The sequence below is a fragment of the Salvelinus sp. IW2-2015 genome, linkage group LG32, assembly GCF_002910315.2.
Source record: "Salvelinus sp. IW2-2015 linkage group LG32, ASM291031v2, whole genome shotgun sequence".
NCBI classification, from domain to species: domain Eukaryota; kingdom Metazoa; phylum Chordata; class Actinopteri; order Salmoniformes; family Salmonidae; genus Salvelinus; species Salvelinus sp. IW2-2015.
Window position 1 is genome coordinate 6490724 of NC_036871.1, and position 15457 is coordinate 6506180.

General features: G+C 44.7%; 1 protein-coding gene across 1 annotated transcript; it reads right to left on the minus strand.

Annotated features, from left to right (window-relative positions):
• Positions 1-345: 345 nt before the first annotated feature.
• On the minus strand, positions 346-10895 carry LOC111956490 (rhodopsin kinase grk7a-like). Its single transcript, XM_023976942.2, has 4 exons — positions 10213-10895; positions 9248-9691; positions 1566-1846; positions 346-1076 (listed from the first exon to the last, which is right to left on the minus strand). The coding sequence occupies exons 1-4, from the start codon at positions 10807-10809 to the stop codon at positions 737-739; spliced, it is 1662 nt and encodes a 553-aa protein (XP_023832710.1). The 5' UTR covers positions 10810-10895; the 3' UTR covers positions 346-736.
• Positions 10896-15457: the final 4562 nt, after the last annotated feature.

Below are 15457 nucleotides of genomic sequence, written 5' to 3' on the forward strand. Positions count from 1 at the left end.
CCACATTTCATTTGAAATAATTTATGTTGGTAGAAATMATACTTTATTTGCTTTTGATTGCTTCCAGGTGAAATCTGTAATAAGGTGATGTGTCCCAAAAAAGTTATCACCTCTGCCTTTAGAGAGGCAAAAGGAATGTAGGGGGGTGGGGGGAGCGGAAGAAAAACGTAGCCGTATCAAATAAAATTAATGCACCACAATCAAGGACGAGATCCCAACCATATTCCTGAACTAATTAATTCAGCATATCGTGCTCCATTGTGGCCAATGCCTAGGTTTGAGGGCTAGCACTGCTGTCTGCATATGCTAATCTTTCTGGTGCAGGTTGTATGTAACCAGAGGCCTGTATTTATCCATTAATCATATAATGTTTTTGTATCCACAATATTAATTTGTTGTATTTTACTCTTAGCGACCCCTGTTGGCCAGGAGGGCACTACTACATKATGTGAAACATCTGGGAGTAGCTGCAATCTGAAGAGACAATACCAATCTTGGTAAAGCCACCTTTTACCCTCCTATTTGCTCTGCAGCTCAGGGAARATTTGGCTACTAAAATCAATGGCAACCAACCCGTTCCAGGGAAGGATACCTCCTCTCTCTCTCTCCTGCTGCTCTCCTCCCTTGTAAAATAATTTTTTTGTGTAATTTTCTGTTGTAATTTTACAGAACATGAGCGAATCAGTTGATGTGTTGGTGACATACTGGTATGTGTATATGTGCCAACTTTGGTTGCTCACAGCAGTGTGCATGTGCCAGACTTTCCCTCGTCGTCACCCCCCCCAGCGCACTCTTTCCTGTTGGGGTCATTGAGCTCGTCAAACAGTCCCGTTTCGATCATCTCCTGTTGCCATGGAATGGCCACGGCTCCCGTGCCAATCTCCTTGAAGAACTTCTCATCGTTGGCATCGAACACAATGCCCTTGATCTCAGAGAACTCAGCAATGTCGCCAGTGTCTTTGGCGTACACCACGTTGGGCTTGGGCACCCAAGGGGGGTCGATCAAACCAGCCTCCAGACGAGGGAAGTTGATGGCCTTGAACCACTCGTGTTTTCGGGGATCCTCGCCTCCTCCCCTGTAGAGGACAGAATTTTGATACTTCCGCATTAGGATCATACTGGCAGGTGAAGGCTAACTAGGCTTACTACACAGTTGACTAGTTGTTTTCAGAGTGCATTGGATAGTCTTGATTCTGCCTTTATCAATTGTAATGTAGGTAGTTGACTAATAACTGAGTTGAAAATCTATGTTGAATCAGCATGCAAGCATGTTTGCCATCAATAGGGTTGGGGTCAATTCCATTTAAATTCCTGTCAATTCAGGAAGTACACTGAAATTCCAATTCAATAAGGAACATTTGGAACTGGGAATTGAATGGAATTGAAAAGGAATGGCCAACCCTTGCCATCAAGCTAGCCAGCTAGCCGAAACACTATTATCCCAGCAATGGTGAGCTACCTGACTTGAAAGGGCTGTTTCTTCATAAATGACAACACCAGTAGAAAATAGAGAATTGTTATTATTGCAAATATTAGTCGTAGCCTGGACGGACCGATGCTCTTACTTGCAGCCCAGYCGTTCATCAGTCTTCTTCTTGAGGAACTCCTGGATGATGGCCTTGGTGGGCGCGTCAAAGTTCTTGTGCTCCCATGGGGGTTCATCATTGATGATGCGACGCTGCACCTCCTCCTTCTCCACCTTCTGCTTCCCGGATTCGGGACCCTTGAATGGGGTGTAGGCGGCCACCATCTCGTAGATGCTGCAGCCCAGGGCCCACCAATCCACGGATGTCCTATAGGGAACATCCTGTAGGATCTCAGGGGCCATGTACGCTCCYGTTCCAGCCTGGGACGGGGTAGGGGAGGTAGGAGAGAGATTCAGGGAGTAGGGTAGAAAGATGAAGGAGACAATAAGAGGACAACTCATCATTGTACAGTATGTTTGAAATATACGTTTTAGTTTTAGTTTGGCACATTTTCTATACACACAGACAGACAGACACACACACACACATATATATGGATAACCATGCACAATCATAGCATTACAAATGTGAGTAGTAATACATCCTGTGTACAAACCTGTGGTTTTGTACTGTGGAGCAGGGATCATCAACTTTTTCTTGACTAAAACATAATAATTTCAAACCTTGCTTTGTATACGATCACATGTATCTCTCTATTATGCGTGGGAATACTTGGGAACAGATTTCCAAAATTAAAATCACTTGGGGCTAATTTCCTGATGTTTTTACAGTCTTTTATGGCCAACAATGAACATAAAATAAAATACAAATTATTTATTTATTTTTGCTTAGAAAACTTGGGGGGCCAAATAAAACCACCCGCGTGCCAAATTCGGCCTGCAGGCCACCAGTTGGGGAACCCTGCTGTAGAGGATGATACCTTCAAAGTGTGCTTGCTACCACAGCCCTATAAATTAGATCTTTAGCATGATTTCAAGGTTTCTCCTTGTACACTTATTTAAGAGGAATGGACTTGCCACTCCAATTCTTAAGTTGACCATTGACCCGGGGCTTAAATGCTAAGCACGGTGAAAGCACCTCTCCAAAACATGGATTGCATTGGATTTTTCATTTCATCAGCTATGGAATACTCCCTGTGATTGGTCAAATCAAAGCCCTCCAAACACCTGATTGGTCCAGCCTTGACACAGTGAGGACATTGGCCAAACATCTGGGGGAAACTTTGTCCTCTAATTCCTTTACTTTTTTGTAGATCCAAGGGCAATGGACAAGGGAGAGATCACCTTGCTTACTCCATTGAGTACCTTGGGTACTCTGAATGACCTTTTCAACTTTTACTGTAGTAAAATGTAAGTCTAAATCACTTTAAAACTGCCCAACAATGTGGATATGTATGCTTTTACATGAAACCCCACAGGCAAAGTTATTTTTTGGGGCTCACTAATACATAGTCAAGAAATAACAACGCTACACATACATTCTTTAATGTATGGTTTACCTGATTTTACCAGTCTGATCAGGGAACAGATTTGTGTAATGCCTGCTAAGTAAGAGGCTTAGAAGGCCAAAGCCAGCCAAGCCTCTGGGGGGTTAGCCACAGCTCCCTGGTCTGCCAAGAAGGACCAGAGAAGATCACTGGATAATGAGCTTACTGGGCTTCTATAGAGCCTGCAACTTACTCTTTGCCACTATTGACCTGCAGAGATGCCGCAATCTGTAAAACTCTCTAACGAATAATTTTACAGGAAAGCTAATGGTAGTCTGGTTCACATGATTGATACACGTACACACATCATCTTAGGAACTAGCACAGGAYAATGTCTTCCACATATGCACTTTTCATCAAGTATCAGTTAAACACCCAGGTACCAACACAATTATAACAATTAACACAATTAGCCTTGTCTACTCTGAATCACCTAGACAACTTTGCAGTATTTAGTTTTTTTATGTGTTATTTTTTACATTATTAGCCCAGAATGTTTTTGTGTTATTACATACAGCAGGGAATAACTTTTGGATATCAGAGTGGCGGTAACTCACCAGCATTACCAACATTACGACCAGGAATACGACTTTCCCCGAATTGGATCCTTTGTCCAGGGCAGTTGAACTGATTCGGCAGGTAGCCTAGTGGTTAGAGCGTTGGACTAGTAACCGAAAGATCGAATCCCCGAGCTGACAAGGTAKAAATCTGTCGTTCTGCCCCTGAACAAGGCAGTTAACCCACTGTTCACTGGATAGATGGCAGCATTCGCGCAAAACTGAAAGCGCAAACCACCACATTTAACCATGGCAAGTCACCATGGTGACTGGGAATATGGCCGAATACAAACAGTGTAGTTATTCCCTCCGCAAGGCAATCAAACAGGCAAATGTCAGTATAGAGACAAAGTGGAGTRGCAATTCAATGGCTCAGACACGAGACGTACYTGGCAGTGTCTACAGACAATCACTGACTACAYAGGGAAAACCAGCCATGTCGTGGACACCGACGTCTTGCTTCCGGACAAGCTAAACACTTTCTTTGCTTGCTTTGAGGATAACACAGTGCCACCGATGCAGCCCGCTATCAAGGACTGTGGGCTCTCCTTCTCCGTGGACAACGTGAGTAAGACATTTAAGCGTGTTAACCCTTGCAAGGCTGCTGACATCCCTAGTCGCGTCCTCAGAGCATGTGCAGACCAGCTGGCTGGAGTGTTTACCAACATATTCAACCTCTCCCTATCCCAGTCTGCTGTCCCCGCATGCTTCAAGATGTCCACCGTTGTTCCTGTACCCAAGAAAGCAAAGGTAACTGAACTAAATGACTATTGCCCCGTAGCACTCACTTCTGCCATCATGAAGTGCTTTGAGAGACTAGTCAAGCATCAAATCACCTCTACCTTAACTGCCACCCTAAACCCACTTCAATTTGCTTACCGCCCAAATAGATCCACAGACGATGCAATCCCGCCCTGTGCAACTGGGTCCTGGACTTCCTGACTTGCCGCCCTCAGATGGTGAAGGTAGGAAACAACAACTCCACTTCGCTGATCCTCAACGSAAGGGCCCCCGAAGGGTGCGTGCTCAGCCCTCTCCTGTACTCCCTGTTCACCGATGACTGCATGGCAATGAACGCRTCAACTCAATCATCAAGTTTGCGACACAACAGTAGTAGSCCTGATTACCAACAKCGTCGAGACAGCCTACAGGGAGGTGGTGAGGGCCCTGGGAGTGTGGTGTCAGGAAAATAATCTGTCACTCAACGTCAATAAAACAAAAGAGCTGATCGTGGACTTCAGGAAACAGCAGAGGGAGCACCCCCCTATCCACATCGATGGGACCGCAGTGGAGAAGGTGGAAAGCTTCAAGTTCCTTGGCGTACACATCACTGACAAACTGAAATGGTCCACCCACACAGACAGCGTGGTGAAGAAGGTGCCTAAAACCTTCACAAACTTTTACAGACGCAAAATTGAGAGCAACCTGTCGGGCTGTATCATTGCCTGGTATGGCAACTGCACCGCCKGCAACCGCAGGGCTCTCCAGAGGGTGCTGCGGTCTGCCCAACGCATCACTGGGGGKAAACTACCTGCCCTCCAGGACACCTACAGCACCCTATGTCACAGGAAGGCCAAAAAMATSATCAAGGACAACAACCACCCGAGCCACTGCCTGTTCACCCCGCTGTCATCCAGAAGGTGAGGTCAGTACAGGTGCATCAAAGCTGGGACTGAGAGACTCTCGGGCCATCAGACTGTTAAATAGCCATCAGTAGCACCTTAGAGACTGCTTCCCTATACTGTATATACATAGACTTGAAATCACTGGCCACTTAAATAATGGAACACTAGTCACTTTAATAATGTGTACATATTTAGCATTACTCATCTCATACGTATATACTGTATTCTATTCTACTCTATCTTTGTCTATGCTGCTCCGACATTGCTCATCCAAATATTTATATATTCTTAATTCCATTCTTTTGCTTTATATTTGTGTGTATTGTGTGTATTTTTTGTGAAATTGTTATATATTACTTGTTAGATATTACTGCACTGTTGGAGCTAGAAACATAAGCATTTTGCTACACCCCAATAACATCTGCTAAACACGTGWATGTGACCAATAACATTTGACTTGATTTGATTTGAAGAGATGCTTCTAAACTATCTGTTTTTTTGTTCTTTGACTTGCAAACTCCTGTACTGTGTCTTTGATTGGTCAGTTTTTTGAATCCTGTTTTGTTGGGAAAACAGACATGTTCCATAGAGACCATTCTACATTCTCAATAGGCTACATAAGTATAGCCTATCTTTAAATAGCACAAAGGGGCTGTACACAAGTTTAGGCAGTACCTAAGGAGTTGAGGGTCTGGACAGAATGTACAGACATGTACACAAACGATCCCAGAATCCCCTTTTCACTGTTGAGATCAGGGTTTGTTGCAAGAGGACACCCCTTGACATATTCCCTGCCCAAACCAACCAAACCCCCAACTTGACTTTCAACGCAGTCACTCAGCCCCCAAAATGTTCATCCTATAATTGGCTGGGCTATAATAACCACTAAGGATCAAATGGATTATATAATGAAGGCAGAGTCTCCTCTTGGACAGATCCTTAACGATCCAGTAAGCCCTCTCTKGATTTACAGCAAATGCTTCAGAGACAGAGAGAGGGTCCAGATAGAATATYAATGGGGTCAAAAGTCACTAACCCTAACCCTGGCAGGACCCCATTTCCAGGGAAAACATATTTAGCCCCATCATCTAATAGCTKATCCAAGGCAGGTATTAAAATGGTCAAAAGCTCCAGCCATCCAAGTCATAGACTGTTCTCTCTGCTACTGCATGGCAAGCGGTACTGGTGCACKAAGTCTGGAACTAACAGGACCCTGAACAGCTTCTACCCCCAAGCCATAAGACTGCTACATAGTTAACCAAATACATTATATATACAAAAGTATGTGGACACACCTTCAAATGTGTGAGTTTGGCTATTTCATCCACACAGTTGCTGACAGGTATATAAAATCGACCACACAGCCATGCAGTCTCCATATACAAACATTGTCAGTAGATTGGCCTTACTGAAGAGCTCAGTGACTTTCAACGTGGCACCGTCATAGGATGGCACCTTTCAGTTTGTCAAATTTCTGCCCTGCTAGAACTGCCAGGGTTTACTGTAAGTGCTGTTACTGTAAAGTGGAAACGTCTTGGAGCAACAATGGCTTGGCCGCGAAGTGGTAGGCCCCACAAGCTCACAGAACGGGAATGTTGAGTGCTGAAGCGCCTAGCGCGTAGAAATCGTCTGTCCTCGGTTGCAACACTCATTACCGAGTTCCAAACTGCAACGTCAGCAGAAGAACTGTTCGTCGGGAGCTTCATGAAATGGGTTTCCATGGCCGACTAGCTGCACACAGGCCAAGGACTACCATATGCAATGCCAAGCATCGGCTGGAGTGCTGTAATGCTCACTGCCATTGGATTCTGGAGCAGTGGAAAGGCATTTTCTGGAGTGATGAAACATTTCATGGTTCGGGCTTGGCCCCTTAGTTCCAGTGAAGGGAAATCTTAACTCTACTGCATACAATGACATTCTAGACGATTTTGTGCTTTGGGGAAGGCCCTTTCCTGATTCAGCATGACAATGCCCTCGTGCACAAAGTGAGGTCCATACAGAAATGTTTTTTTCAAGATCGGTGTGGAAGAACTTGATTGTCCTTCACAGAGCCCTGACCTCAACCCCATCAAACACCTTTGGGATGAATTGGAACGCTGACTGTGAGCCAGGCCTAATCACCCAACATCAGTGCCTGACCTCACTAATGCTCTTGTGGCTTGTGGCTGAATGGAAGCAAGTCCCCGCAGCAATGTTCCAACATCTAGTGGAAAGCCTTCCCAGAAGAGTGAAGGCTGTTATAGCAGCAAAGGGGGGACCAACTCCATATTAATGCCCATGATTTTGGAATGAGATGTTTGACGAGCAGGTGTCCACATACCTTTGGTCGTGTCGTGTAGCTACCCGGGTTATCTGCATAGACCTTTATTGAACTAACTCTTTGCACATACGCTGCTGCTACTGTCTATTATCTATCCTGTTGCCTAGTRACTTTATCCCTACCTATACAATGAGTGTACAAAACATTATGGACATCTTCCTAATATTGAGTTGCATCCCCCCAACCCCATTTGTCCTCAGAACAGCTCCAATTTGTCGAGGCACATAATCTACAAGGTGTTGAAAGCATTCCACAGGGATGCGGGCCCATGTTGACTCCAATGTTGAGCGTGAAAACCCCAGAAGTGTTGCAGTTCTTGACACAAACCGGTGCACCTAGCACCTACTACCATACCCAGTTACAAAGACACTTAAATATTTTGTCTTGCCCATTCACCCTCTGAATGGCACARATACACAGTCCATGTCTCAATTGTCTTAAGTCTTAAAAATCCTTCTTTAACTTGTCTCCACTGATTGAAGTGGATTTAACAAGTTACATCAATATGGGATRATAGCTTTCACCTGGATTCTCCTGGTCAGTCTATATCATGGAAAGAGCAGGTGCCCTTAAGGTTTTGAACACTCACTGTATGTACATATCWACCTCAATTACCTTGTAWRCATGCACATCGACTCTGCTAACCTGTGTATATAGGCAAGTTATCTTTACTCATTGTGTAWTTATTCGTCGTAATATCATTTTTTCTATTCCTTTTCTATTTTCTCTCTGCATTGTTTGTGAAGGGCTCGTCTGTAAGCATTTCACTGTTAGTCTACACCTGTTGTTTARGAAGCATGCGAGAAATACWCTTTGATTTGATTTGACAATACCATGGTCTTATCATAAACTCACCCACTCCCTCTCCCTAATTTACTGCTCATCCTTTTAGTGAGACATAGCGTGTCGCTTCTGATCACATATGAAAACGTTAGCCTGACTTTTAAATTAAAGCTGTGGCTGACATGTCAGTAAGACATCATTGACAATTCATCAGAAGTCCTTTGCAAATACATTAGAAGCTACAGACATGTTAACCATTGAAATTGTCTAGAAGAAAAAGAAACYCACACCTATTTAGGCGAGGTGCTGGCTAGCGGAGTAGAAAACTTGAAAATAAAGGAGAGGGAACTCTAGGAGCTCAGATGCAAAAATGTAATATCCAACGTTTCGACAGCCAAGCTGTCTTCATCAGGGTATAATGATGAGTAATAATGATACCCTGATGAAGACAGCTTGGTTGTCATTTTTCTGCAACCTTGCTATCAGATCGCAATCGTAAAGGACCCTTTCACGTCTTCAACTCTCTGTCTTATTTCCTTCATTGTCATGACATTCTCATCATCTCTTCATTCTCCGAAACACAACCCAACCTGCTTCTTAACACAGCGCGCATCCAACCCAGAAGCCAGCCGCACCAAAGTATCGGAGGAAACACTGTACACCTAGCGACCTGGTCAGCATGCACTGCGCCCGGCCCGCCACAGGAGTCGCTAGTGCGCGATGAGACAAGGATATCCCTACCGGCCAAACCCTCCCTAACCCGGACGACGCTAGGCCAATTGTGCGTCTCCCCATGGACCTCCCGGTCGCGGCCGGCTGTGACAGAGCCTGGGCTCGAACCCAGAGTCTCTGGTGGCACAGCTAGCACTGCGATGCAGTGCCTTAGACCACTGCGCCACCCAGGAGGCCTCGTGCTACCGACTTTTGATAGTTTCCCATTGTCACAGTCAACTACAAGTTCTTAAAAAATCCAACTTCAACAGGCTTACCTTCTGGGAGATGGTCTTTCCGGCGGGCAGCTCCACGGCCAAACCCAGATCAGAGAGTCGGCACTGGCCAAAGCTGTCCAGCAGCACGTTCTCTGGCTTCATGTCACGGTATATGATATCCATTTCATGCAGATGAAGGATTCCTGTGCAGATCTGTGCTGTGTAGTAGATGATACGTGGCATCTCGATACCCTTGGTCTTCTCACTGACGTAATAGATGTGGTACCTGAGGTCACCGCCGTTCATCAGAGTCATGACAAGGCACAGATGGGTCTTGGTGTCGTAGGCGTAGGCCAGGTTGACAAGGAACAGGCTGTTGACCTTTTCCAGGATCTGCTTCTCCAGCAGGGCCATCTTCTCACCATGTTTCTTCTTCAGGCGTTTCTTGCACAGCTTCTTGGAGGCGTACATCTGGCCTGTGTTTTTCACCTGTACGGCACATACCTGGACAGAGGGAGGCCATGGGTTAAGAGGACTCCTGAATACCTCAGCAAAGCTCCCTAAGGGTTGTATAAATGGCACCTCATYACACTAAGCTTTGATACTGCCCCTGTGCTCTAACAAGGAGACATTTAGTTTTTATTGACAATTCTCATCTTTCGGAACAACTCGATAATGATACAACCTTGAAAGTATGCATAGAAGAGTAAGGTGTGATGAAACTGAGAAAAAATTCAGATCTGTGGATCAACTTTTAGAGAGAGAGATTAGTTCTTTGCAAAGACAAACTGAGGTGCTAACTGAGGTGTATTTTGTACTAATAGACACTYTGCATCAGTGAAACTATGGGAAAGACTACATTGGATTAATCGTTTATTTTGTGCATAGTTCTTGTGTGCATTTTCCTGTTGTCACAAAGGTTTTACATATTCATTAAATAGATAATATTGACGATAAATATTACTGACACATTTTGCACATGTCGCCAAGACATGCTGCTAGTCTATTGGTTTGTACATGCTTACCTCTCCGAAACCTCCCTTGCCCAGAGTTCTGAACTCGTAGAAGGTTTTATCAGTGATGGGCTGCTTCTCGTACTCCTTCCACTGCAGAAATTTGTCAAAGAAGGGGCTAGTTTGGTAATCCGTGAAGGGTTTGCCTTTCAGAAACTCCCGTGTGGCTTCCTTCACCTTAACATTGATCACTTCATCAAAGTCATTGTCCGTCACTGCCTTGCACTTGTCGGCTACCTCCGCYGTGAGGTAGGTCAGGAAGTTCTTGGAGGCGTCCTTGCAGAACTTGTTCATCATGTTCGTCCTCTGCTTGTCCTTGTCAGCGCCTTCCGCCAGATCCCAGTCATTCAGCTCGTCCAGGAACTCAGCGGCATTGATGTACTCTGGGGTAGCAGTCAGGAACTGCCGGAAYAACTTCTTGCCGATCGGCTGCCTCTCGCAGAGCGACTCAAAGTTCTTCTCCACAGTTTCCCTGGTGGCGGCACACTGCTCGGCCTTAGGTAGTGACAGACTTCGGCGACGCTTTTTCATCTCCTTGTCGTCGCCACCCTGGGCTTTCAGGTAGGCCGTGTTGGCCACCAGGTTATCCAATCCCCCCCTGTCAAACATCTTGGCGGCTTTGTCTGATCTGTCCCACCTACGCGACTGAGTTCTTCAGCGGTTCCTTCGAGATCCCTTGCTCGGTGCAGTGGGCTTCTGAGTGTGCGTGTCTGTGTGCGTGTCTGTGTGGGTGTGCGACTCACTCCAAAGCCAGGGTGTGAATGAGCGACTACACCACACGTACCTCAGACCTAAGACACACTGACACACCCAGTAATTACTCATTCAGAATTAAATACCTGGGAGGGATTTTGACTTAAGGATATTTGTGTGGTCTATTTGTAGATGCTGGTCACGGAAAGGGAATCGTAAGAAGGTTCTCTCCTAAGAGGCTTTATGGCTCTCTATATTTGGCCCGTTGTCGACCTGTGACTTGCGGGGCCCATTGAGTTCTGTTGACTAAAAACTAAGGGCGAGATGATGTGAAGAAAGAAGAAGATCTGTCTGCACACACTCATACACACAAACAACACACATACTCACTCACACATCCCTCATCACAATGCCCTTTTGTTTTCCACAAACCAACATTTATTGAAAACGAGGGATCAAGAGTTGTAAGTAGAGTAGAGTAAACAATGGCCTTGCAAAGAACCAGGTCAACAAAGGTAGCTCTCTTGACTTTTTCTCTCTCTGTCTCCCAGTATCAGCAGTCCACTTCAGAGAGCTTACTCGTAATCTGATTGCCTCTCCTTCCTCCCCACCGCTCTCTCTCTTTCTCTCTCTCTCTCTCCTTCTCTCACGCACGCACCTGGAGCACCTGGAGAACACCGCTTTGGCCCTCCTCAAGTCAGCTGGGACACAGCTCCACTGTAAGTATCACCACACACACACACACACACAACACACACACACACACACACACACACACACACACACACACACACACACACACACACACACACACACACACACACACACACACACACACACACACACACACACACACACACACACACACACACACACACACACACAACACACACACACACACACACACTGAACTCAGAGGCACAGAGACACATTGTTGACTGCATGGGACAACTTGTTCTTCATTTGAGCTAACATACAGAAACATACAATTATTTGCATCTGTTTCTTAAAACTCCTCACGTAGTTTAAAACATTCTAAATGTTCTATTTATCTCATAATATAGCTATAATTTCCCACATATACCCTTACAATGAATATGACAGTTTATCCTCTTATGAAAATGTGAAAGTAAATGTTAAACCTTGAGCACTCTTACCTCCCAGGGCTCCTCTGGCCTCAGCCATGTGACAGGCTAAATGGGGGATATCAGATCGGCAACAGATCAGAACGATTCATATCGTTTGGGAATGATTGAACATTTTTACTGTGGAGCCAGAACAGATTGATCTCCTAATGATCCCTGTTTGCTGTGTCAATGTCACTTAAATACAGTGAACCACGTGGACATGATATTGATGTTGCTCATACAGGCATTTTGCCAAACCAAGTATCAAATACACTACATGACCAAAAGAATGTAGACACCTGCTCGTTTAACCTCTCATTCCAGAATCATGGGCATTAATATGGAGTTGGTCCCCTCTATGCTGCTATAACAGCCTTCACTCTTCTGGGAAGGCTTTCCACTAGATGTTGGAACATTGCTGATGGGGCTTGCTTCAATTCATTCACTAGAGCGCTAGGCACTGATGTTGAGCGATTAGGCCTGTCTCGCAGTCGGCGTTCCAATTCATCCCAAAGGTGTTCGATGGGGTTGAGGTCTGGGCTCTGTGCAACCCAGTCAAGTACTTCCACACCGATCTTAACCAACCATTTCTGTTTGGACCTTGCTTTCTACACAGGGGCATTATCATGCTGAAACAGGAAAGGGCCTTCCTCAAACTGTTGCCACAAAGTTGGAAGCACAGAATCATCTAGAATGTCATTGTATGCTGTAGCTTAAAATGTCCCTTCACTGGAAAATAAGGGGCCTAGCCCGAACCATGACAAACATCCCCAAACCATTATTCCTCTTCCACCAAACTTTACAGTTGGCACTATGCATTGAGGCAGGTAGAGTTCTCCTTGCATCTGCCAAAACCCCAGATTTGTCCATCAGACTGCCAGATGCTGAAGCTTGATTCATCACTCCAGAGAAAGCATTTCCACTGCTCCAGAGTCCAATGGTCGGCAAGCTTTACACCACTCCAGCCAACGCTTGGCATTGCCCATGGTGATCTTAGTCTTGTGTGCGGCAGCTCGGCCATGGAAACCCATTTCATGATGCTCCCGACGAGCAGTTCTTGTGCTGACGTTGCTTCCGGAAGTGATCCAGTTATAAAAGATTCCCGTGGAAGTAATTGGACTTTCTGCTTACGTCCTGAAAGAAGAGGACATCCAAAGTTGTGTACTTTTTAGTTGTTTGACATTACATAGTAGTGCAAGGATAAGGGACATTGTTAATAATGAACATTCAGGCCTAATTAGCCATTCAAAGGAAAATAATTTTACTGCGACAATMTGCGGACTACTTCTATTATTTAGTCCCCTCATACAGACTGCATCAACACAGTAATGGGTGTCATTTTTAATTTTTGTTTGTTTGTTATTGTGATATCTGAGATAAATGCTGTAAGACTGCGAGGTTGTATTGCTATGTTTTCATTGGTTGTCTTCAAGTTAGGCTACACGTGCACGTGAGGTAGGTTACAGTAGGCTATTCTGWGAACTGTGAAATTGTGCCTGTTGTGTTGTTGCCTAAAACTGACAATATATGTTCATTATTTTAAAGCAGAGCTGTCTTTTCATTACTACTGCCTTGGGGTAGGGGGTCTAACCTGTCTTAGGTTTTGGGATGTATTGCAGGTGGATGCTCCATGATATTAACACATCATCTGAGGGGCTGTATACAGTTAGTTATTTTTAACTGTTCACCCTATACTATTAGGAAAGGTGCCACTACTACTACATACTGGGGTGAGGTTAAATGTGTTGGGCAACAGGGAATCAGCTCTGTTTTGTCAGAGAAAAACTGAGAAAAACCCTACAAGAAAAGGTATTTCCTACCTGTGGTCGTTTCAGGTTGTGTATTCATTGTCGTTTATGTATRGCCTTGGAATCAATTCCAATTCCAATGTTAGTCCATTATTGCTTGTTAAATGGCTTACAGAAACAAAATAACAAAATCCCATCTTTGCTAAATACAGTGCATTCGGGAAAGTATTCAGACCGCTTGACTTTTTCCACATTTACATAAGTATTCAGACCCTTTGCTATGAGACTCAAAATTGAGCTCAGGTGCATCCTGTTTCCATTGATCATCATTGAGATGTTTCTACAACTTGATTGGTGTCACGCCCTGACCTTAGAGAGCCTTTTTATGTCTCTATTTTGGTTTGGTCAGGGTGTGATTTGGGGTGGGCATTCTATGTTCTGATTTCTATGTGTTTGTATTTCTATGTGTTGGCCGGGTATGGTTCTCAATCCAGGACAGCTGTCTATCGTTGTCTCTGATTGGGAATCATACTTAGGCAGCCTTTTCCTCTTTTGTCATTGTGGGAAGTTGACTTTTGTTAGTGGCACTATAGCCCTGTAAGCTTCACGGTTGTTTCTTCGTTTGTTGTTTTGTTGGCGACATTTTAAATAAAAAATAAAATGTACACTTACCACGCTGCACTTTGGTCCACTACTTTCGACGGCCGTGACAATTGGAGTCCACCTGTGGTAAATTCAATGGATTGGACATGATTTGAAAAGGCACACACCTGTCTATAGAAGGTCCCACAGTTGACAGTGCATGTCAGAGAAAGGAAGATGGCGGAAGTGGATGCTGAGTTCGAATTAAGCAGCGCGTCAAGTCAATTTTGTGAAGACGAATGTTCTGAATGGACAACATTAATATTGAAAACTGGAACAAAAGGAAATTGTCTAAAATTGGAGTGCAGGATACATGTGTAAATGATAATGAATCGCTTCTTGTTGGGATGCGTTTGTTGGGTAAGGATGCGTATGTGGGAAACTCGTTTGAGGTGTCGAAAATGGTGATGTATGTGCTTGGAAAAGTGGAGTCTGTCCGAGTGACCAGGAGTGGTCTTATTTTGATTCATTGGATTTCTGAAGAGCAGAGGAAGATTGCAGTGGGCCTTAAAAGAATCCGGACAACAGAGGTTTTGTGTTTTGAACTTTACGTAATAGAACACCCATCAAAGGAGTCATCTCAGAGGTGACGACTGATGCTCAGGTTGAATACCCGAAGAGAATCCCTGGTGTTGTTGGCTCCCGGCGTCTGACCCGCTTGGTGAATGGAGAAAAAGAAGAAAGTCTGTCGGTCCTGTTGTTTTTTGATAAAGAGCAAATACCTACACGTGTGAAGCTTGGTTGTGTAAGATACACCGTAAGAGCTTTCGTCTCCAAACCACTGCAGTGTAAGAATTGTAAAGGATTTGGCCATGTTTCAAGTGTGTGCAGACGAACGGAGTATACTGAAGAACGGTGTGTAGAAGGATGACGGTGTTGCAAATATCGTGGTGATCATGATCCTGAGTTCCTGGAGTGCCCTGTAAGGGTGAAGGAGATTGTGGTGGGGATCATGATCCTGAGTTCCTGGAGTGCCTTGTAAGGGTGAAGGAAATTGTGGTGGCAAAAGTTAGAGCGGTCAATCGAATCTCCTATGTGGAGGCGATT